Source organism: Elephas maximus, chromosome 1, assembly GCF_024166365.1.
Source record: "Elephas maximus indicus isolate mEleMax1 chromosome 1, mEleMax1 primary haplotype, whole genome shotgun sequence".
NCBI lineage: Eukaryota > Metazoa > Chordata > Mammalia > Proboscidea > Elephantidae > Elephas > Elephas maximus.
This window is the reverse complement of record NC_064819.1, coordinates 55000-77056: the sequence shown is the minus strand read 5'-3', so window position 1 is coordinate 77056 and position 22057 is coordinate 55000. Positions and strand designations below refer to the sequence as shown.

At 43.0% G+C, this 22057-nt stretch overlaps 1 protein-coding gene and 1 pseudogene across 1 annotated transcript in view; both read right to left on the bottom strand.

Annotated features, from left to right (window-relative positions):
• The window catches only part of PLCXD2 (phosphatidylinositol specific phospholipase C X domain containing 2), an 86535-nt gene extending 85231 nt beyond the window's left edge, over nt 1-1304 (bottom strand). Inside the window, exon 1 of the mRNA XM_049875756.1 lies at nt 604-1304. Coding sequence (XP_049731713.1) covers nt 604-766 — 163 coding nt within the window. The 5' untranslated portion in view covers nt 767-1304. The remainder of the gene's footprint in view (nt 1-603) is intronic.
• Nucleotides 1305-2888: 1584 nt separating this feature from the next.
• Nucleotides 2889-6044, bottom strand: LOC126057400 (nuclear factor interleukin-3-regulated protein-like; annotated as a pseudogene).
• Between the last annotated feature and the right edge of the window lie 16013 nt (nt 6045-22057).

Here is a 22057-nt window from a genome sequence, read left to right as displayed (position 1 = left end):
GTGTGTATACAGACAAAGCTTCAAACATCACCACCTCATTGCACCCAATGACTGCCTGTGATGAGTGCTTGCATTCTCTATTTCTGGCTTTCCCAGCAACAAAAATATGCCTTCACACTCAGTCCTGGTTCTGAGACTATTCTCTATTGCCCGTCTGTTTTTTGTTTCTTTTTCCAACATATGAGGTCAGACAAGTCAGAAAGGAAATATTTTTTTGTTTTAACTTTGATTTAGATCTAAAATTGTTAATGATTTTTTTATTCACTTACCCTTGATCTCTCCTTAAGTGGTTCAAGTAAATGCACCCATCACATGCACTGGCCCCAACATTACAAGATAACAGTCTTAGAATGAGACTATCAAGTAAAAAAATAAAACAGCGGTGCTTCCATTCTCATGAGTCCCCTTTGCCAATGATGCAGTGTATTTAAATCTCTTCAAAAGAGCTGCTTCAATATTAAGCTTTTGGTTTGGAAATAAGAAGGGGTTTCGTTAAGGTCAATGACAATTATTTTCTTAGCACAAGAGAAAAGCAGCCCAGCCCATTAACAACGCTAAGATGGCAGAACTAAACAGTAGGAACAAGGAGGAAGAGAAGAATACCTGGTATTGCCAGATTGGAAAGGGGGACGTTGTGGAGGTGAGAGGGAAGCGAGGCCATCCAGTCGGCATTGCAGACCTCCGATGATGTCTTTGTCCCGCTGGGGTTCGGGGAGCAGAGAGTCCCCATCCTGAGTTTCCTCCTCGCTTTCCTAACTGCCAGCATCCCTCTCGTCAACAGACTGTCCGAGCTCAGCCCAGCGCCACTTACTCAGGGCTCCTCCCTGCCCAGGCCGGCTCCGGAGACATTTCGGGGCCACCTTTGTTACGCCCGTCTTTCTCAAATGCAAACGGCTGGCTCCCCATGCCCGCAGCACCTGCAGTCCCCGCCCTCGCCGGCCAGCCGCTGCTCCACTCCCTTAATCTGCTCAGTCCCAGCCACGTTAAACTTCTTAGGTTCCCTCCTGGTGCTGGGAGGAAGGTGGGCTCCAGGAGACAAATGTCACAGCAACCGGGCGTCCGCGGAGCTGCCGCGCCCGGGGCCACTCCCACGACACGTGCCCGCACAGCCCACGCCCACGCCCACGCCCGGGCTCCAGACACGTGTGCGCGCCGGGCACACACCTCCAGCCCGACGCAGGCTTCCGTGTAGTCACGGGGCCGGGCCGCAGGCTGGGCCGCCTGGAGCGCCCCGGCTTCTCAGCGCGGCTCCGCAGCCCCGCGGCGTCCAGGAGGGCGCTCCGAAGTGCAACCCGCCGCCCCGCGCCCCGCAGCCCCGGGCAGATTTGCCGGGCAGGACGGCCCGCGATTGGTCGGTTGCAGGGTGCGCTCCGATTGGCCGGCGCCCTTCCGGCTCGCCAGTCTCCTCCCCCGGCTGGCTGTCTCCTCCGCGCTCGCCTGTCTCCTCCCCCGGCTGCTCTCACCTTCCGGTGTGGAGACCGGCTCAGCCGCGGGCCTCGCCTTCCTGTGGCGACCGATTCAGCCGCGGGCCTCGCGTTCCTGTGGCGACCGATTCAGCCGCTGGCCTAGCCTTCCTGGGGAGACCGGCTCAGCCGCGGGCCTCGCCTGCCTGTGGCGACCGGCTCAGCCGCGGGCCTCGCCTTCCCGCGTGGACACCGGCTCAGCCGCGGGCCTCGCCTCCCTGTGGAGACCGGCTCAGCCGCGGGCCTCGCCTCCCTGTGGAGACCGGCTCAGCCGCGGGCCTCGCCTTCCCGCGTGGACACCGGCTCAGCCGCGGGCCTCGCGTTCCTGGGGAGACCGGCTCAGCCGCGGGCCTCGCCTTCCCGCGTGGAGACCGGCTCAGCCGCGGGCCTCGCCTCCCTGTGGAGACCGACTCAGCCGCGGGCCTCGCCTCCCTGTGGAGACCGGCTCAGCCGCGGGCCTCGCCTTCCCGCGTGGACACCGGCTCAGCCGCGGGCCTCGCGTTCCTGGGGAGACCGGCTCAGCCGCGGGCCTCGCCTTCCCGCGTGGAGACCGGCTCAGCCGCGGGCCTCGCCTTCCCGCGTGGACACCGGCTCAGCCGCGGGCCTCGCGTTCCTGGGGAGACCGGCTCAGCCGCGGGCCCCGCCTTCCCGCGTGGACACCGGCTCAGCCGCGGGCCTCGCCTTCCCGCGTGGAGACCGACTTAGCCGCGGGCCTCGCCTCCCTATGGAGACCGGCTCAGCCGCGGGCCCCGCCTTCCCGCGTGGACACCGGCTCAGCCGCGGGCCTCGCCTTCCCGCGTGGACACCGGCTCAGCCGCAGGCCTCGCCTTCCCGCGTGGAGACCGACTCAGCCGCGGGCCTCGCCTCCCTGTGGCGACCGGCTCAGCCGCGGGCCCCGCCTTCCCGCGTGGACACCGGCTCAGCCGCGGGCCTCGCCTTCCCGCGTGGACACCGGCTCAGCCGCGGGCCTCGCCTTCCCGGGTGGAGACCGACTTAGCCGCGGGCCTCGCCTCCCTGTGGAGACCGGCTCAGCCGCGGGCCCCGCCTTCCCGCGTGGACACCGGCTCAGCCGCGGGCCTCGCCTTCCCGCGTGGACACCGGCTCAGCCGCGGGCCTCGCCTTCCCGCGTGGAGACCGACTTAGCCGCGGGCCTCGCCTCCCTGTGGAGACCGACTTAGCCGCGGGCCTCGCCTCCCTGTGGACACCGGATCAGCCGCGGGCCTCGCGTTCCTGTCGTGACCGACTCAGCCGCGGGCCTCGCCTTCCTGTGGCGACCGACTCAGCCGCGGGTCTCGCCTTCCCGCGTGGACACCGGCTCAGCCGCGGGCTTCGCCTTCCCGCGTGGAGACCGACTCAGCCGCGGGCCTCGCCTCCCTGTGGAGCCCGACTCAGCCGCGGGCCTTGCCTTCCCGCGTGGACACCGGATTAGCCGCGGGCCCCGCCTTCCCGCGTGGAGACCGGCTCAGCCGCGGGCCTCGCCTTCCCGCGTGGAGACCGAGTCAGCAGCGGGCCTCGCCTCGCTGTGGAGACCGGCTCAGCCGCGGGGACTGCAGAGCTGGAAGCGGGCAGGATGGCCAGTCGGACCTCAGAGGAACTGTCTTCCCTCCGCCCTTCTACAAGCAGTCAGCACTCAGAGGTTAAACCTGACTCCGCGGGTTTCTTTCCTTCTGTCTCTCTCTAACCATTGCACAGAAAGTACACTACATTTTCAGTAAGCCAAAGAGGCAGCAACAATAGGAGAGGAAAAGAGGTGAGAAAGGTGTTGTCTTGTATCTGGATGAAGACATCAAGGATGGTTTGTACTTGAAGCGTTACATGATTAAGACCCACTTATACAACGCTTCGCGGCAGTTTAGTGCTGTGACTCCGGACTTACAGAGGAGGAGGTAATAAGGAGACTTAACATTTGCATTGTCCTGTTGTTTGGAACTCTCGTCCAAATCCTTTGTCCCCTTTGCTCTTCACTGTGCCACCAGAAGGCAGGGAGGGTTAATAAATGAAACGGAAATCCGGGGCATTCAGTCAACAATTCATGCTGGGGCACTATTTGAAAATGTCATTTTGGACGGAGACCGTCAAGCCCGGAGGCTTCCAGGCACACAAACCCGTTTTCCTGCTTTTTGCTTTCCTTGCAGTGCTTCTTACTCCTTCAGATGGTAGTTTCCCTTGGCAGAAAAGTAGTATCCACATCGACGTGTCAGGATTAAAAGATTACTAAAGGATGTTCGTCAGTCAACTTGGATTTCTCTACTTAAAAAAAAAAAAATGTATGGAGAAAATCGACTTGAAAATAAAACGATACAATGGAGAGAAATTTAATAAATTAGTCTCAAATACAAGAAAATTCATTGTTATATTGTTTCTTTCTTTGGAAGGTTTTGGGGGAAAAAAAAAAAACTTACTATAACCTGCCCAAACTAGAGGAATAACAAATTATTTGTTGAATTTACACTTCAGTTTTCTTATGTTTAGCAGAGATAACTCCCCCAAATAAGTAAAATGTAGAATTCCTTAATATCTATTTTGGTAGCTTAAATTGCTTTTTCTATAAGATTAAGGGCAGTTGCACAGAAGTTCTGTGTTGCCACTGATCCTTTATTCAAACTGGTAACATTTATAGAACAACAAAAATACTGTTCAATATATACAGCCTTTGTATGGACTTTATATCATGAGCCCTAGTGATATTGATAACACAATCTAATCTTCATAGTGACTTGGCACAAAAAGACGTCAAACAGACAACATATGAACATTGTGGTGAAATGACATCACAGGTCCAGTGGAAATTCAGCTTAATACAAAAATACTCATCAATTGCAAATGACATCTTCCTAAACAGACATCATTCAGTAGTAGTTTACCCAGAGCCTGAAGCAGAGACCTGTTGCTTGGTTGTCTCTTAAGTGAGGCAACCTCTGCAGGTATATTTGGTACCGCTGCTTCAAATACAAAACCTCTAGGCCAGAAGCTTTGTAGACACTGTCTTTAATTCCAACCACTTCAGATTTGAAACTATTCTGGGTCTTGCCACTGAGTTGTTTTTGATGCCAGTGTTCTGATTTGAGAATCCAATCTTAGAAGTTAGTGAGCTGCACAGAGAAAGAGTGAGACCAGAATGGGCCATATTTGGGGCTTTATGCTTTTCAAGTTCAAAACATCTTTTCAGTATCATGTTAATAGGGGAGAACAGTTTTTGCATGGCATCAAATTCACTATCTGATGCTTCTACTTTTTTTTTTGTCGGATAATGTTTCTACTTACTCTCATTCTTAAATTACACTTAAGACAGGTGTGACATTTTAATCAACATTTATGGCTACTTATCCATTGCCGTTTAGCATCAGAAGACTGAAATTGGCTATTAGTTTAACTCTTCTTTTTTTTTTAATAATTTTTTTCCGTGATACTATTTTTTTCTAAATTTTATTTATTTTGTTGTTCAGAATATTCACAGCAAAACATACACCAATTCAACAGCTTCTATATGTACAATTTAGTGACACTAATTACATACTTCAAGTTGTGTAACCATTCTCACCCTCCTCTGAGTAATGCTTCTGCTTTTATCTGCATGGCTTTGGCTTTGATCAGAAGCTTGGGTGGCAATGCAGAGGAATTCACTTCTGGAATTTCAGCCATTGTTACATGCCCAGATTCAAGTTCAACTGGAGAGTGGACTGGGCCCTTGGGAACCTACTATTCATCTTGTCCATCAGGTAACTTTCTTACCATTGCATCATCGGTCTCCAATGTTCTTGGAGAGTTACTGGAGGAGCAATTGACTTGTAATGGAGGTGGAGAGTGTGAGTAGCCAGGAAAAGAATTTCCTATGTAGTTTTGATAGATGGATGTCGGATCGGAGCCTCTGTCATCTCTTGGCTCTCTTGAATAGTTCTCCAGCTCCACTGGCTCTGGTTTCACGATCTGGAATTTGTCTTCAGGACTTCTGCAGCTATTCTGAACAGGACTCTCCTGAGTGAGTTCTACGGAGGACACCTCTGAAACGTCGGACAGAGAGTTCTGTGGAGAGTGCTTAATGACAGAAATACAGCTGCTTGCCACCACCGAGCGTTCGTATTCATCCACAAACGAACTAATGTTAGATTTGGAAGATGGATACTCTTGAAAGAACACAGCTGTAGAATTACTGAGTTTCTGAATCTCTGAGCATATGCTATGGAGCTAATTAAACCAAACTTTAATTTTAGCAAAAACAGTTCAGCTTTTAAAGCGGAATTTTCTTTTCCCAGTGCAATTAGTTCTCTAAAACCAGGTCATTCAGTCAACATTCCTCACGAGATATTTTGGCAGCTTTGTTATTTTCCTCCTTTTTTCCCAGGACACAGCATCTATGTTTTCATCAAGAATGAACTCTCACTTTCTCCAGCGTGCTGAAGATTTGTTTTTCCTCAGACTTCCTTCATTTAGTAGTGGGTCTTCCCATGTCGTCAAGTCTTCAGATACTTCAGTTCAAGCAGAATTAAATACTATCATCTCGTCTACATTGCTACTAGTTTCGAGCAGTGCCTGCTGTTTTTTGATGGTCTGCATTTTTCTCAGCTGAATCAGAAGCAACTTTTACCTATATGTATGGTGTCGGAGAAAAATTTATTTTCCCAGTAGTCTCAAAATGTTTAAAAACTGCAGTTCAAAATCCATTCATATATTTCCTTTCAGTTCTACAGCCCAGGATAAATGTCTCAGGTGCCACTTGTTGAACGGAGTAGGTGTCTTCTAGGTTACCTGCAATACATTAAGAGAAGCAGTTATCTACTTGATAAATACTGCTTACCAATTATGTACAGGCGATGACGCTAAGCATTTAGGGTATACGGATTTGAACACGTGTCTGTCAGTTTGTCAGACTGTGGTAGCTTGCATGTTGCTGTGATACTGGGAGCTTTGGCACCAGTATTTCACATACCAACAAGGTCACCCTTGGTGAAGAGGTTTCTGCTGAGCTTCAGACTAAGACAGGCTAGGAAGAAGGACCTGGCAGTCTACTTCTGAAAAGATTGGTGAATGAAACCTTATGAATAGCAGCTGAACATTGAGATAATGTCGGAAGATGAGTCCGTTTGGCGCTCAAGAGAAGACAGGAAGAGCTGCCTCCTCGAAGTAGAGATGAGCTTAATGACATGGATGGAGTCAAGCTTTTGGGACCTTCATTTACTGATATGGCATAACTCAAAATGAGAAGAAATAGCTGCAAACATTCAGTAATAATCAGAATATGGAATGTACAAAATATAAATCTAGGAAAGTTGGAAGCTGTCAAAAATGAAATGGAATGCATAAAGATCAGTATCCTAGGCCTTAGTGAGCTGCAATGGACTGATATTGGCCATTTTGGATCAGACAATCATGTGGTCTACTATGCTGGGAATGACAACTTGAAGAGGAATGGCATTGCATTCATCATCAAAAAGAACATTTCAAGATCTATCCTGAAGTAAAATGCTGTCAGTGATAGGATAATATCCATACGGAAGACCAGTTAGTATGGCTATTATTCAAATTTATCCACCAACCACTAAGGCCAAAGATGAAGAAATTGAAGACTTTTACCAACTTCTGCAGTCTGAAATTGATCAAATGTAGTCATGATGCGTTGATAATTACTGGTGATAGGAATTTGAAAGTTGGAAACAAAGAAAAAGGATTGGTAGTTGGAAAATACGGCCTTGGTGATAGAAATGACACCAGTGATTGCATGATAGAATTTTGCAAGACCAACAACTTCTTCTTTGCAAATACCTTTTTTCAACAACATAAACAGTGACTATTGGACCTTGTCAGATGGAATACACAAGAATCAAATCAACTACATCTGTGGAAAGAGACAATGGAAAAGCTCAATATTATCAGTCAGAACAAGGCCAGGGGCTGACTGTATAACAGACCATCAATTGCTCATATGCAAGTTCAAGTTGAAGTCGAAGAAAATTAAAACAAATCCACGAGAGCCAAAGTACACAATGTTGAGCATATCCCACCTGAATTTAGAGACTGTCTCAAGAATAATTTCATGCATTGAACACTGATGACCCAATACCGGATGAGTGTGGAATGACATCAAGGACATCGTACATGAAGAAAGCAAGAGGTCATTAAAAAGACAGGAAAGAAAGAAAAGACCAAATTGAATGTCAGAAAAGATTCTGAAACTTGCTCTTGAATGTAGAGTAGCTAAATTGAAAGGAAGAAATGATTAAGTAAAAGAGCTGAACAGAAGATTTCAAAGGACTGCTCAAGAAGACGAACTATTTGTGATGGTTAAGATTGTGTGTCAAATTGGCCAGGCCAAGATTTTCAGTGTTTTGGCAGCTTCTCTGTTGAGATTTGATAAATGATCACCCCCATGATGGGATCTGCTGTAAGTAGACAGTTGAAGGGGAGTTTCCTCGGGCATGTGGCCTGCATTGAGTGTGGGTGGACTTTCAGGCAGGGTTATGGGGCTTTTGCTCATTCTGCAGCCTGCAGTGGGCTCCTGTTACCTGACCTCTGATTCTTGGGACTTAAGCTAGCAGCTTACCTGCCATCTTGCCTGCTGAATTGGAATTCACAGATCTTCATAGCCTGTAACAGCCCTGTTCTCCAGCCTGCCAATCTTGGGTTTGCCAGCCACTGTGGCTACGTAAGACAGGAGAAGCCCCTATCCTGGCCCATGGACTTGAGACGTTACAGCCTCTACAACTGTGTGAGCCTTTCCATTGATATAAATCTATATATGCATGTATTTATATGCTTTACTGGTTTTGCTTCTCTAGAGAACCCAGCCTAAGACAGTACTATAATGTCATGCGCAAAGACCTGAAGATAGAAAACCAAAAGGGAAGAACACACTTGGCATTTCTCAAGTTGAAAAAAACTGAAGACAAAATTCAATCTAGAGTTGCAATATTGAAGGATTCTATGAGGAAAATATTAAATGATGCAGGAAGCATCAAAAGAAGAGGGAAGAGCAAGATGGCGGAATAGAAAGACACTCCCGGCAAGCCCTCTTTACAACAAAGACCAGAAAAAACAACTGGAACGAGTATATTTGTGACAAGCTGGGAGCCCTGAGCTTCAAAGGAAAGCTTAGAAAACGAACTGTGGGGCAGGGGGAGGAAGAGACCATTTAGAAGCCAAGAGCAGTTACCAGACCTGAATCGCGAGGAGCCCCCAGGCACCATTTCCGGAGCAGCGGCGGCAGCGGGCTGGTACTAGCATTCGGCTGAAGTTTCCTCAGGGAGAAGCAGCCAGCCGCACAGCCTACTCACACCTCCGGAACCTGAGGAGAACAGCACTCACAGCAAAAGCTAAGTACTTGCATATATTTTAACGCACCCCCCACCCACAAACCAGCTTCAGCAGCTGAATTCCCGGGGCCTGAGATAGGCACTGTTGAGCACCTAGAGCCATCCTCCCAGCCTTGGGGAAGGGAAAAATCAGCATTTGGGGGAAAAGATATTTGCTAGCTCCACTAACCAGGGGAACTCAGGACAGAAGCAGCTCCTGTCCAGGCATAAACCGTCCGTAGACTTTGAGCACCTTTCCCTTCTGTATGGACCTGTGTGGGCCTATTTCGGGAGAATAGCCCCTTGTTGGCAGACTCCAACCATTTCAGCTTTTTGGTGGAGAGGTGGGTATTTGATGTTTGACGTTGCTTTGTCTATTAAACAAGGTCGTCGCCTACCCACATGAGGGACCTAAGGACTGGTAGCTCCACTCAGGTCACCCAGCCACCCACGACAGGGGTCCAAAGATAACTGGTACCTCCCAGTCCTTACAACCAAAAGCTTTGGGTGCCCATGGTCCGTCTGCAGAACCCACCAACCAGCACGCTCGGGAACAGGGACGCGCTTTCCTCACAGACACTTGGGGGTCGGTTCTCAGACCCCTGCCTTGTTCAGAGCGTGGCCCCCTGCTGCAATCAGATACCAGTATATATGCCAATCACTCCTGCCCCTCTAAGACTATAGAACAGAGCCTGCACCACACACTTGATGATCAGCTAGCTGGAAACCTGAGCTGAATTCATGCAAGAAAACTGAATGGACTCCTAGACTGATACACCGGATAACAGCTCCAGCCATCTGGGGACAGGACATCAGAGCTTCAAAGGTGAAAATAATCAAGCTCGCTCACTCAAGCAACCCATAGGGTTACACCAAAACAAAACAAAGTAAGAAGCTATGACACAGTATGCAAGCATACACTAATACAATAACTTATAGATGGCTTGGAGACAACAGTCAATATCAAGTCACATAAAGAAACAGACCATGGTCACCTCAACAGGCTCTCAAAACAAAGAATCCAGGGTTCTTCTAGATGAAAGTGCATTCCTGGAATTACCAGAGCCAGAATACAAAAGTCGAATATACAGAACTCTTTAAGACATCAGGAAGGAAAGGAGGCAATATGCAGAACAAGCCAAGGAACATGCAGATAAAGCAATTGAAGAAATTAGAAAGATTATTCAGGAACATAATGAAAAGTTTAATAAGCTGGAAAAATCCATAGACAGACAGCAATCAGAAATTCAGAAGATTAACAATAAAATTACAGAAGTAGACAACTCAATAGAAAGTCAAAGGAGCAGAATTGAGCAAGTAGAAGCTAGAATTTCTGAACTCAAAGATAAATCATTTGGCACTAATATACTTGATGAAAAATCAGATAAAAGAATTTAAAAAAATGAAAAAACCTTAACAATCATGTGAGACTATCAAGAGAAACAACCTACAAGTGATTGAAGTACCAGAACAGGGAGAGATAACAGAAAATACACAGAAAGTTGTTGAAGATTTGTTGGCAGAAAACTTCCCCGATATTGTGAAAGATGAGAAGACATCTATCCAGGATGCTCATCAAACTCCACATAAGGTAGGTCTTAAAAGAAGGTCACCAAGACACATAATCAAACTTACCAAAACCAAGATAAAGAGAGAATTATAAGAGTGCAAGGGATAAACAAAAAGTCACCTACAAAGGAGAGCCAATAAGAATATGCTCGGACTGCTTGGCAGAAGCCATGCAGGCAAGAAGGCAATGGGCTGACACGTTTTAAAAAACTGAAGGAAAAAAATTGCCTGCCAGGAATCATATATCCAGCAAAACTGTCTCTTAAATATGAAGGTGAAATTAAGACATTTCCAGATAAACACAAGTTTAGGGAATTCGTAAAAACCAAACCAAAACTATAAGAAATACTAAAGGGAGTTTTTTGGTTGGAAAATCAATAATATCAGGTATCAACCCAAGACTAGAACACTGGGCAGAGCAACTAGAAGTCAACCCAGACAGGGAAATCCAAAAAAACAAAGCAAGATTATAAAATTAAAAAAAAAGCTCAAAACAGGGTAACAGCAATGTTATTATACAAAAGGACAACATTAGAAAAATAAAGAGGGATTAAGAAATGTAATCATATACCTTCCATATGGAGAGGAAGATACGGTGATACAAAGAAATAAAAGGTTTAATTTTAGAAAAATAGGGGTAAATACTAAGGTAACCACAAAAGAGACAAACTATCCTACTCATCAAAATAAAAAACAAGATAAAAATAGAGACCCAGCAGAAACAAAGTCGAAAACAACGAATATGAAGAAAGGACAATATATAATCTACTCAGGGCATAAAATTAAGTGGGAAAAAGAAACTGTCAATAACACACAAAAAAAGACATCAAAATGATAGCACTAAATTCATACCTATCCATAATTACCCTGAATGTAAAAGGACTAAATGCACCAATAAAGAGACAGAGAGTGGCAAAATGGATTAAAAAACAAGATCCGTCTATATGCTGCCTACAGGAGACACACCTTAGACTTAAGAGACACGAATAAACTAAAACTCAAAGGATGGAAAAAAAATATATCAAGCAAACAACAATCAAGAAAGAGCAGGAGTGACAATATTAATTTCTGACAAAATAGACTTGAAAGTTAAATCCATCATAAAGGATAAGAAAATACACTATATAATGATTAAAGGGACAATACACCAAGAAGATACAACCATATTAAATATTTATGCACCCAGTGACAGACTGCAAGATACATAAAAGAAACTCTATTAGCATTGAAAAGTGAGATAGACAGCTCCACAATAACAATAGGAGATTTCAACACACCACTTTCGGTGAAGGACAGGACATCCAGAAAGGTCAATAAAGACACGGAAGATCTAAATGCCACAATCAACCAACTTGATCTCGCAGACATATACAGAACATTCCACCAAACAGCAACCAAGTATACTTTCTTTTCTAGTGCACAAGGAACATTCTCTAAAATAGACCACATATTAGGTCATAAAGCAAGCCTTAGCAGAAACCCAAACATTGAAATATTACAACGCATCTTCTCTCACCTTAAGGCCATAAAAGTGGAAATCAATAACAGGAAAAGCAGGGAAAAGAAATCATAGACTTGGAAACTGAACAATACCCTGCTCAAGAAAGACTGGATTATAGAAGACATTAAGGATGGAATAAAGAAATTCATAGAATCCAATGAGACTGAAAACACTTCCTATCAGAACCTTTGGGACACAGCAAAAGCGGTGCTCAGAGGCCAATTTATATCAAGAAATGCACACATACAAAATGAAGAAAGGGCCAAAATCAAAGAATTATCCCTATAACTTGAACAAATAGAGAGAGAACAACAAAAGAAACCCACAGGCACCAGAAGAAAAAAAATAATAAAAATTAGAGCTGAACTAAATGCAATAGAAAACAGAAAAACAGTTGAAAGAATTAACAAGACCAAAAGCTGATTTTTTGGAAAAAATCAACAAAATTGATAAACCACTGACCAAACTGACAAAAGAAAAAAAGGAGAGGAAGCAAATAACCCAAATAAGAAATGAGATGGACGATATTACAACAAACCCAACTGAAATTAAAAGAATCATATCATATTACTATGAAAAATTGTACTCTAACAAATTTGAAAACCTAGAAGAAATGGATAAATTCCTAGAAATACACTACCTACCTAAACTAACACAAACAGAGGTAGAACAACTAAATAGGCCAATGACGAAAGAAAAGATTGAAAAGGTAATCAAAAAACTCCCAACAAAAAAAAGCCCTGGTCCAGATGGCTTCACTGCAGAGTTCTACCAAACTTTCATAGAAGAGTAAACACCACTACTACTAAAGGTATTTCAGGGCATAGAAAAGGTCGGAATACTACCAAACTCATTCTATGAAGCCACCATATCCCTGATACCGAAACCAGGTAAAGACACCACAAAAAAAGAAAACTATAGACCTATATCCCCCATGTACGTAGATGCAAAAATCCTCAACAGAATTCTAGCCAATGGAATTCAACAACATATCAAAAAAATAATTCACCATGAGCAAGTGGGATTCATACCAGGTATGCAAGGATGGTTCAACATTAGAAAAACAATTAATGTAATGCACCACATAAATAAAAAAAAGACAAGAATTGCATGATTTTATCAATTGATGCAGAAAAGGCATTTGAGAAAGTCCAACACCTATTCATGATAAAAACTCTCAGCAAAACAGGAATAGAAGGAAAATTCCTCAACATAATAAAGGGCATTTACACAAAACCAACAGCCAACATCACCCAAAATGAAGAGAGCCTGAAAGCATTCCCATTGAGATCGGGAACCAGACAAGGATGCTCTTATTCAACACTGTGTTGGAGGTCCTAGCCAGAGCAATTAGGCTAGATAAAGAAATAAAGGGCATCCAGATTGGCAAGGAAGAAGTCAAAGTATCTCTATTTGCAGGTGACACGATCTTATACACAGAAAACCCTTAGGAATCCTCAAGAAAACTACTGAAACTAATAGAAGAGTTCAGCAGAGTATCAGGCTACAAGATAAACACAGAAAAACCAGTTGGATTCCTCTACACCAACAAAAAGAACTTCAAAGAGGAAATCACCAAATCAATGCCATTTACAATAGCCCCCAAGAAGATAACATACTTAGGAATAAATCTTAACAGAGATTTAAAACACTTATACAAAGACAACTGCAGTACAGTTCTGCAAGAAACCAAAGGAGACTTACGTAAGTGGAAAAACATACCTTGCTCATGGATAGGAAGACTTAACACTATAAAAATGTCTATTCTACCAAAAGGTATCTATACGTTTAATGCAATTCTCATCCAAATCCCAATAACATTCTTTAATGAGATGGAGAAACAAATCACCAACTTCATATGGAAGGGAAAGAGGCCCCGGAAAAACAAAGCATTACTGAAAAAGAAGAACAAAGTAGGGGGCCTTACTTTACCTGATTTTAGAACCTATTATACCGCCACAGTAGTCAAAACAGCCTGGCACTGGTACAACAGATACATAGACCAATGGAAGAGAATTGAGAATCCAAACATAAATCCATCCACACATGAGCAGTTGATATTTGACAAAAGCTCCAAAACAGTTAAATGGGGAAAAGACAGTCTTTTTAACAAATGGTGCTGGCATAACTGGATATCTAACCGCAAAAAAATGAAACAAGATCCATACCTCACTCCATGCACAAAAATGAGCTCAAAATGGATCAAAGACCTAAATATAAAATCTAAAACGATAATGATCATGGAAGAAAAAATAGGGACAATGTGAGGAGCCCTAATACATGGCATAAACAGTATACAAAACATTATTAAGAATGCAGAAGAAAAACTAGATTACTGAGAGCTCCTAAAAATCCAACGCCTATGCTTTTCCAAAGACTTCACCAAAAGAGTAAAAAGACCACCTACAATACAACCCAGAAATCCCACTCCTCGGAATATACCCTAGAGATACAAGAGCCTTCATACAAACAGATATATGCACACCCATGTTTATTGCAGCTCTGTTTACAATAGCAAAAAGTTGGAAGCAACCAAGGTGTCCATCAACGGATGAATGGGTAAATAAATTGTGGTATATTCACACAATGGAATACTACGCATCGATAAAGAACAGTGACGAATCTCTGAAACATTTCATAACATGGAGGAACCTGGAAGGCATTATGCTGAGCGAAATGAGTCAGAGGCAAAAGGACAAATACTGTATAAGACCACTATTATAAGATCTTGAGAAATAGTAAACCTGAGAAGAACACATACTTTTGTGGTTACGAGGGGGGGAGGGAGGGAGGGTGGGAGAGGGTTTTTTATTGATTAATCAGTAGATAAGAACTGCTTTAGGTGAAGGGAAAGACAACACTCAATACATGGAAGGTCAGCTCAATTGGACTGGACCAAAAGCAAAGAAGTTTCCAGGATAAAATGAATGCTTCAAAGCTCAGCGGAGCAAGCGCGGGGGTCTGGGGAACATGGTTTGCGGGGACTTCTAAGTCAATTGGCAAAATAATTCTATTATGAAATCATTCTGCATCCCACTTTGAAATGTGGCGTCTGGGGTCTTAAATGCTAACAAGCAGCCATCTAAGATGCAGCAATTGGTCTCAACCCACCTGGAGCAAAGGAAAATGAAGAACACCAAGCCCACATGACAACTAAGAGCCCAAGAGACAGAAAGGGCCACATGAACCAGAGACCTACATCATCCTGAGACCAGAAGAACTAGTTGGTGCCTGGCCACAATCGATGACTGCCCTGACAGGGAGCTCAGCAGAGGACCCCTGAGGGAGCAGGAGAGCAGTGGGATGCAGACCCCAAATTCTCATAAGAAGACCAAACTTAATGGTCTGACTGAGACTGGAGGAATCCCGGCGGTCATGCTCTCCAGACCTTCTGTTGACACAGGACAGGAACCATCCCTGAAGACAACTCATCAGACATGAAAGGGACTGGTCAGCGGGTGGGAGAGAGACGCTGATGAAGAGTGAGCTAATTATATCAGGTGTACACTTGAGATTGTGTTGGCAACTCTTGTCTGGAGGGGGGATGGGAGGATAGAGAGAGAGGGAAGCCAGCAAAATTGTCAAGAAAGGAGAGACTGAAAGGGCTGACTCAAGACGGGGAGAGTAAGTGGGAGTAGGGAGTGAGATGTATGTAAACTTATATGTGACAGACTGATTGGATTTGTAAACGTTCACTTGAAGCTTAATAAAAGTTATTATAAAAAAAAAAAAAAAAAGACCACCTACAGACTGAGAAAAAGTTTTTATATATGACATTTCCAATCAGCGTCTGATCTCTAAAATCTACATGATACTGCAAAAACTCAACTACAAAAAGCCAAATAACCCAATTAAAAAATGGGCAAAGGCTATGAATAGACACTTCACTAAAGAAGACATTCAGGTAGCTAACAGATACATGAGGAAATGTTCACGATCATTAGCCATTAGAGAAATGCAGATCAAAACTACAATGAGATTTCATCTCACTCCAACAAGGCTGGCATTAATCCAAAAAACACAAAATAATAAATGTTGGAGAGGCTGTGGAGAGACTGGAACACATACACTCCTTGTGGAATGTAAAATGATACAATCACTTTGGAAATCGATTTGGCACTTCCTTAAAAAGCTAGAAATAGAACTACCATACGATCCAGCAATCCCACTCCTTGGAATATATCCTAGAGAAATAAGAGCCATTCCACAAACAGATATATGCACACCCATGTTCATTGCAGCACTGTTTACAATAGCAAAAAGCTGGAAGCAACCAAGGTGCCCATCAGTGGATGAATGGATAAATAAATTATGGTATATTCACACAATGGAATACTATGCATCAATAAAGAACAGTGATGAATCTGTGAAACATTTCATAACATGGAGGAACCTGGAAGGCATTATGCTGAGTAAAATTAGTCAGTTGCAAAATGACAAATATTGTATAAGACCGCTATTATAGGAACTTGAGAAATAGTTTAAACTGAGAAGAAGACATTCTTTTGTGGTTACGAGAGGAGGGAGGAAGGTAGGGTAGGAGAGGGGTATTCACGGGTTACATGGTAGATAAGAACTGCTGTAGGTGAAGGGAAAGACAACACTCAATACAGGGGAGGTCAGCATAACTGGACTAAACCAATGCAAAAAAGCTTCCTGAATAAACTGAATGCTTTGAAGGCCAGTGTACCAGGGGCAGGAGTTTGGGGACCATGATTTCAGGGGACATCTAAGTCAACTGGCATAATAAAATCTATTAAGAAAACATTCTGCATCCCACTTTGAAGAGTGGCATCTGGGGTCTAAAATGCTAGCAAGCAACCGTCTAAGATGCATCAATTGGTCTCAACCCACCTGTATCAAAGCAGAATGAAGAACACCAAGGACACAAGGTAATTACAAGCCCAAGAGACAAAAAGGGCCACATGAACCAGAAACTACATCATCCTGAGACCAGAAGAACTAGATGGTGCCTGGCTACAACTGATGACTGCCCTGACAGGGAACACAAGGGAGAACCCCTGAGGTAGCATGCGAACAGTGGGATGCAGACCCCAGATTCTCATAAAAAGACCAGACTTAATGGTCTCACTGAGACTGGAAGGACCCTGGTGGTCATGGCCCCCAGACCCTCTGTTGGCCCAGGACAGGAACCATTCCCAAAGCCAGCTCTTCAGACATGGATTGGACTGGACAAGGGGCTGGAGAGGGATGCTGGTGAGGAGTGAGTTTCTTGGATCAGGTGGACACTTGAGACTATGTTGGCATCTCCTGCCTGGAGGGTAGATGAGAGGGTGGAGGGGGTTAGAGGCTGGAAATGGACATGAAAAGAGAGAGTGGAGGGAGATAGGGGAGAGTAATTGGGAGCATGTAGCAAGGTATATCTTCTATACTTAGCAAGGTGTATATAAGTTTTTATGTGAGAGACTGACATATTTGTAACCTTTCACTTAAAGCGCAATAAAAATTATAAAAAAGAGGGAAGGAATACACAAAGTCACTGTATCAATAAGAATCGGTCAACATTCAACCATTTCAGGAGGTGATATATGATCAAGAACTTGGACTCAAGGAAGAGGTCCAATGTGCACTAAAGGCATTGGTGAAAAACAAGGCTCCAGGAATTGACAGAATACCAGTTGAGATGTTTCCACAAACAGATGCAGTGCTGGAAGCACTCACTGATCTATGCCAAAAAATTTGGAAGACAGCTACCTGGCTAACCAACTGGAAGAGATCCATATTTATGCCTATTCCAAAGAAAGGCGATCCAGCCAAATGCAGAAACTATGAAACAATATCGTTAATATCACACACAAGTAAAATTTTGCTGAAGATCATTTAAAAGTGTTTGCAGCAGTACATTGACAGAGAACTGCCAGAAATCCAAGGCAGAGTCAGAAGAGGATGTATAACAAAAGATATCATTGCTGATGTCAAAAAGATCTTTCCTGAAAGCAGAGAATACCAAAAAGATGTTTACCTGTGTTTTATTGACTATGCAAAGGTATTCAACTGTGTGGATCATTACAAATTACAGATAACATTGCAAAGAATGGGAATTCCAGAACACTTAATTGTGCTCATGAGGAACCTGTACTTAGACCAGGAGGTGGTCATTCCAACAGAACAAGGGGGTACCGCATGGTTTAAAGTCAAGAAAGGTGTGCATCAGGGTTGTATAGCTTCACCATACTTATTCTAACTGTATGCTGAACAAATAATCCAAGAAACTGGAATATATGAAGAAGAATGCAGCATCAGGATTGGAGGAAGTCTCATTAACAACATGCAATATGTAGATGACACAACCTTGCTTGCTCAAAGTCAAGAGGACTTGAAGCACTTGCTGATGAAGATCAGGGACCACAGCCTTCAGTATGGATTACACCTCAGCATAAAGAAAACAAAAATCCTTACAACTGGACCAATAAGCAACATTATGATACATGGAGAAAAGACTGAAGTTGTGAATGATTTCATTTTACTTGGATCTGCAATCATCGCCCATGGAAGCAGCAGTCAAGAAATCAAACAATGCATTACATTGGACAAATCTGCTGCAAAAGATCTCTTTAAAGTGTTAAAAAGCAAGAATATCAGTTTAAGGACTAAGGTGTGCCTGACCCAAGCCATAGTGTTTTCCGTCACCTCATATGCATGTGAAAGCTGGACAATAGATAAGAAAGACCAAAGAAGAATCGAGGCCTTTGAATAATGGTGTTGGTGAAGAGTATTGAATATACAGTGGGCTGCCAGAAGAACAGAGCTCTGGTGGTACAGTAGTTAAGTGATATAGCTGCTAACCAAAAGACCAGGAGTTCAAATCCACCACCAGATCCTTGGAGACCCTATGGGGCAGTTCTACACTATCCTTTATGTTTGCTATCGGTTGAAATCGATCCCATGGCAACAGATTTGGCTTGGTTAGTTTTGGCCAGAAGAACAAACAAACCTGTCTTGGAAGAAGTACAGCCATAATGTTCATCAGAAGCAAGAGGGTAAGATTTTGTCTCACATACTTAGAACATGCTATCAGGAGGGACCAGTTCCTAGAAAAGGACATCATACTTGGTAAAGTAGAGGGTGAGTGAAAAGGAGAAAGACCCTCAATGAGATGGGTTGACACAGTGGGTGCAATAATGGGCTCAAGCATAACAGCGATCATGAGGATGGCACAGGACAGGGCAGTGTTTCATTCTGTTTTACATAGGGTCCTATGAGTTGGAACCGATTGGACACTCCTAACAACACAAGAATAAGTATGAACAAAACACAGTTCCTGCCTTCAAGGAGTATACAGTCTTGAAGGGGAAATGAGTACCCAAGTTCCTATACTATTAAGTTGTAAGAGACAAATACCAAGTGAGATTCTCAGCAGAGGGATGTGTGGTTCAGGAGGGTAAAACAAAAGCGTCTGCCCTAGAAGTAGAGGAAGGATTATGGGAAGGAAATGGTAGATTTCCTGTGGCTGGTAAGTTTTAAAATAATTCTTACATATTTTGATGCTTCTGAATAATTTTAGATAACGTCTGTATAACTGCAAAGCACCAAGCTCACCTCTGAAAAATAACTTTACCAAGTAAACTCCTTTAACACCAATAAATAGATTTTTTCAATCACTGTACAAAAAATATAATGAAGGTAAATTTTTATTTCCACAAACACCAGAATAAAAGCCACATACAAGACTGATTAGTTGTTTTTTTAAAATCTGACCCTTAATGCAGACAAAAACAGTCCACCCTATCCCTGACCGTGTGACGCTGGCCTATATCCCACCTCCTTCCACCGTGTGACTTGCCACTCGAAATGAAAAGGATTCTTCTAAATAAAGCATCTTCTCAGAAGCATTCGTGCTATCAGATTCTTTTTTCTGATGCCTTCAAATTGATTTATGAAACACTCATTTAAGATTGAAGGATCCAAAATGCTTTTTATGGTCCTGAAAATTCTGTCATAATAGATTTCAGTTATATAGTAACTTTGGACTAAAATAAACAAGTAGTCAAAGGACTTTTTTTAAGTACAGTGCATTCTTGAAAGCTAAAATTCATTTTAAACTGAGAATATAATTATGGAAAGAATTTCTTTCATTTTTACTAATTAGTTTCAAATAAAATATGAGAACTCGAAAATAGAACCATCAGCTAGCTTCCTCTTCCACTGATTAAATATTTATAATCTGAATTTGGCTTGACATTTAGTTTGATGTTAGATAATAAATCCATTTCATGTTCCAATAACGATCTTTTCATGGTGGTTTTTTTTAAATCTAGACACTGCTTCTATTTTCTAATTTTCATCAAGTAGATGGGATGGGACAACTTCACTCAGGACTTCCCACGTACAGTGGCATTCTATCCTGCCCTATTAAAAAGATTTGATGTGTTTTTTGTTTTATGTTGCTATTTCTTCCTTATGCATAGTTTTATAATGACTAATGAAATGAAGTTTAATTTTATCAGCTGGTAAAAGCCTGCTTCTCTTGTCTTTTCCAGAAGGAATAGAAAAAATGACTTAATAATTTATAGGATCATAACAAAGTTTTATGCCATGTTCTTGTCCATCAAACTAAGGCTACATGGTTAAGGGAACAGCTAGTCACAACTTACTGAAATCTGTAATTATTAATATCAAGTTTCTGTGTGGTTTTTGATGATAAAACTTTAATGGGAAATGAATGGAAAAGAACCTCTCACATAGTTGACAATGATATTTCAGAGAAGGAATCTCTCTAGTTACCACTTAACAAAGCAATACTATTACCATTCAGGTTTTGTCTGCTAACACAAAAACTTGTTTTTCCCTACATAGTGAATGAATTCTTTCCTCCTGTTAAAAATTTCTATTCAGTTAGGTTGTCATTCCTAAAGTAAAATTAATGTTGAAGCAAAGAGTTAGGAATTCCAGCTAAAGGAAAACAATTACACTGATCTTTTGCAATTTCCCTCTCTACATTACCACTATACCTCAGATACTACTTTTTTTTATGGTCCTTTCTGGTACCAGGTGGTGTCAAGTTGACTCCGACTCACAGCAACCCCATGTGTGCCAGGCCTTTATTCTAAAGTACCTCTGGGTGGACTAAAACCACCAACCCTTCGGTTAGCAGCTGAGTGTGTTAATGATTTTTACCACCCGGGGACTCCGCTGGCCTATTAAAAAAAAAAAAAAAAAACAACTATTATTCCAGTTATTTTCTTTCTCTTCCATGAACTTTTATTTTCCCTTTCCTTAAAAAAAATTAAAAAAAAATCACATTCCTCTCTTGTTTTTGCTCCCCTTGTTTTACACCCATGCCTTGGAAATGCTCTGCCATTCTGTCTGTTCTAGTTGCTCTTCCTAAACGTTTCAGTTTCTGTCCACATCAAGTGAACTTTCTGGTTCAAAGGTGTACACTATGTGTGTGTGTCTGTTGGGGCACAGGGGAGATGGATGAGGCAGCAGTGGTCACGTTGCCTAGGGAAAATAATTCTACTTTCACTCCCATTTAACGTAAATATTCCGTTTGTCTTCAAGTTCCTTCAGCCTGTATCTCCTAGATAACTAAAAAAAAAAGTGCTATAAATCCACTTTACCATCTCTGCAACTCTGTTGGTACATTCAAAACCTACAGAAAGCCTCATTTCTTTTTAGACTTCTAGGAAGAATTTTGAATTTCACTTCCTGTACTGTAAATCTGAGATTCATTCCTCATCTGCCAGTACAGCATGTATTGTCTCTGAACGTAATTGGCAAATTACCACATAACTGTCTTATGACATTTTCTGTAACATTGTTTATCAAATAATCTAGTGGTGTTGCAAAAGAGTGTACCAGCTTTGTGAGATAATGTAGGGAGAGATGCCGATTTCGTACACTATGCATCCTTCTACATGCTTGTCTCCTATGCACCAACTAGACTGCAAATACTTTAGGACAGAAATCAACGCGTATTTGTATCCTTCTGGAAGCCAACTAAACATATTAGGTGCTCAACATTTTTTTGTTAGTGAACCAGTTATCCAAGAGTTTTGTGAACAAAAAACTTTTGGTTTTTTAAATAATTTTTATTGTGCATTAAGTGAAAGTTTACAAGTCAGTCTCTCACACAAAAACTCATACACAACTTGCTACATACTCCCAATTACTCCCCCCCACTTCCACTCTCTCTTTTCATGACCATTTTGCCAGCTTCTAAGCCCCTCTACCCTCACATCTCCCCTCCAGGCAGGAGATGCCAACATTGTCTCAAG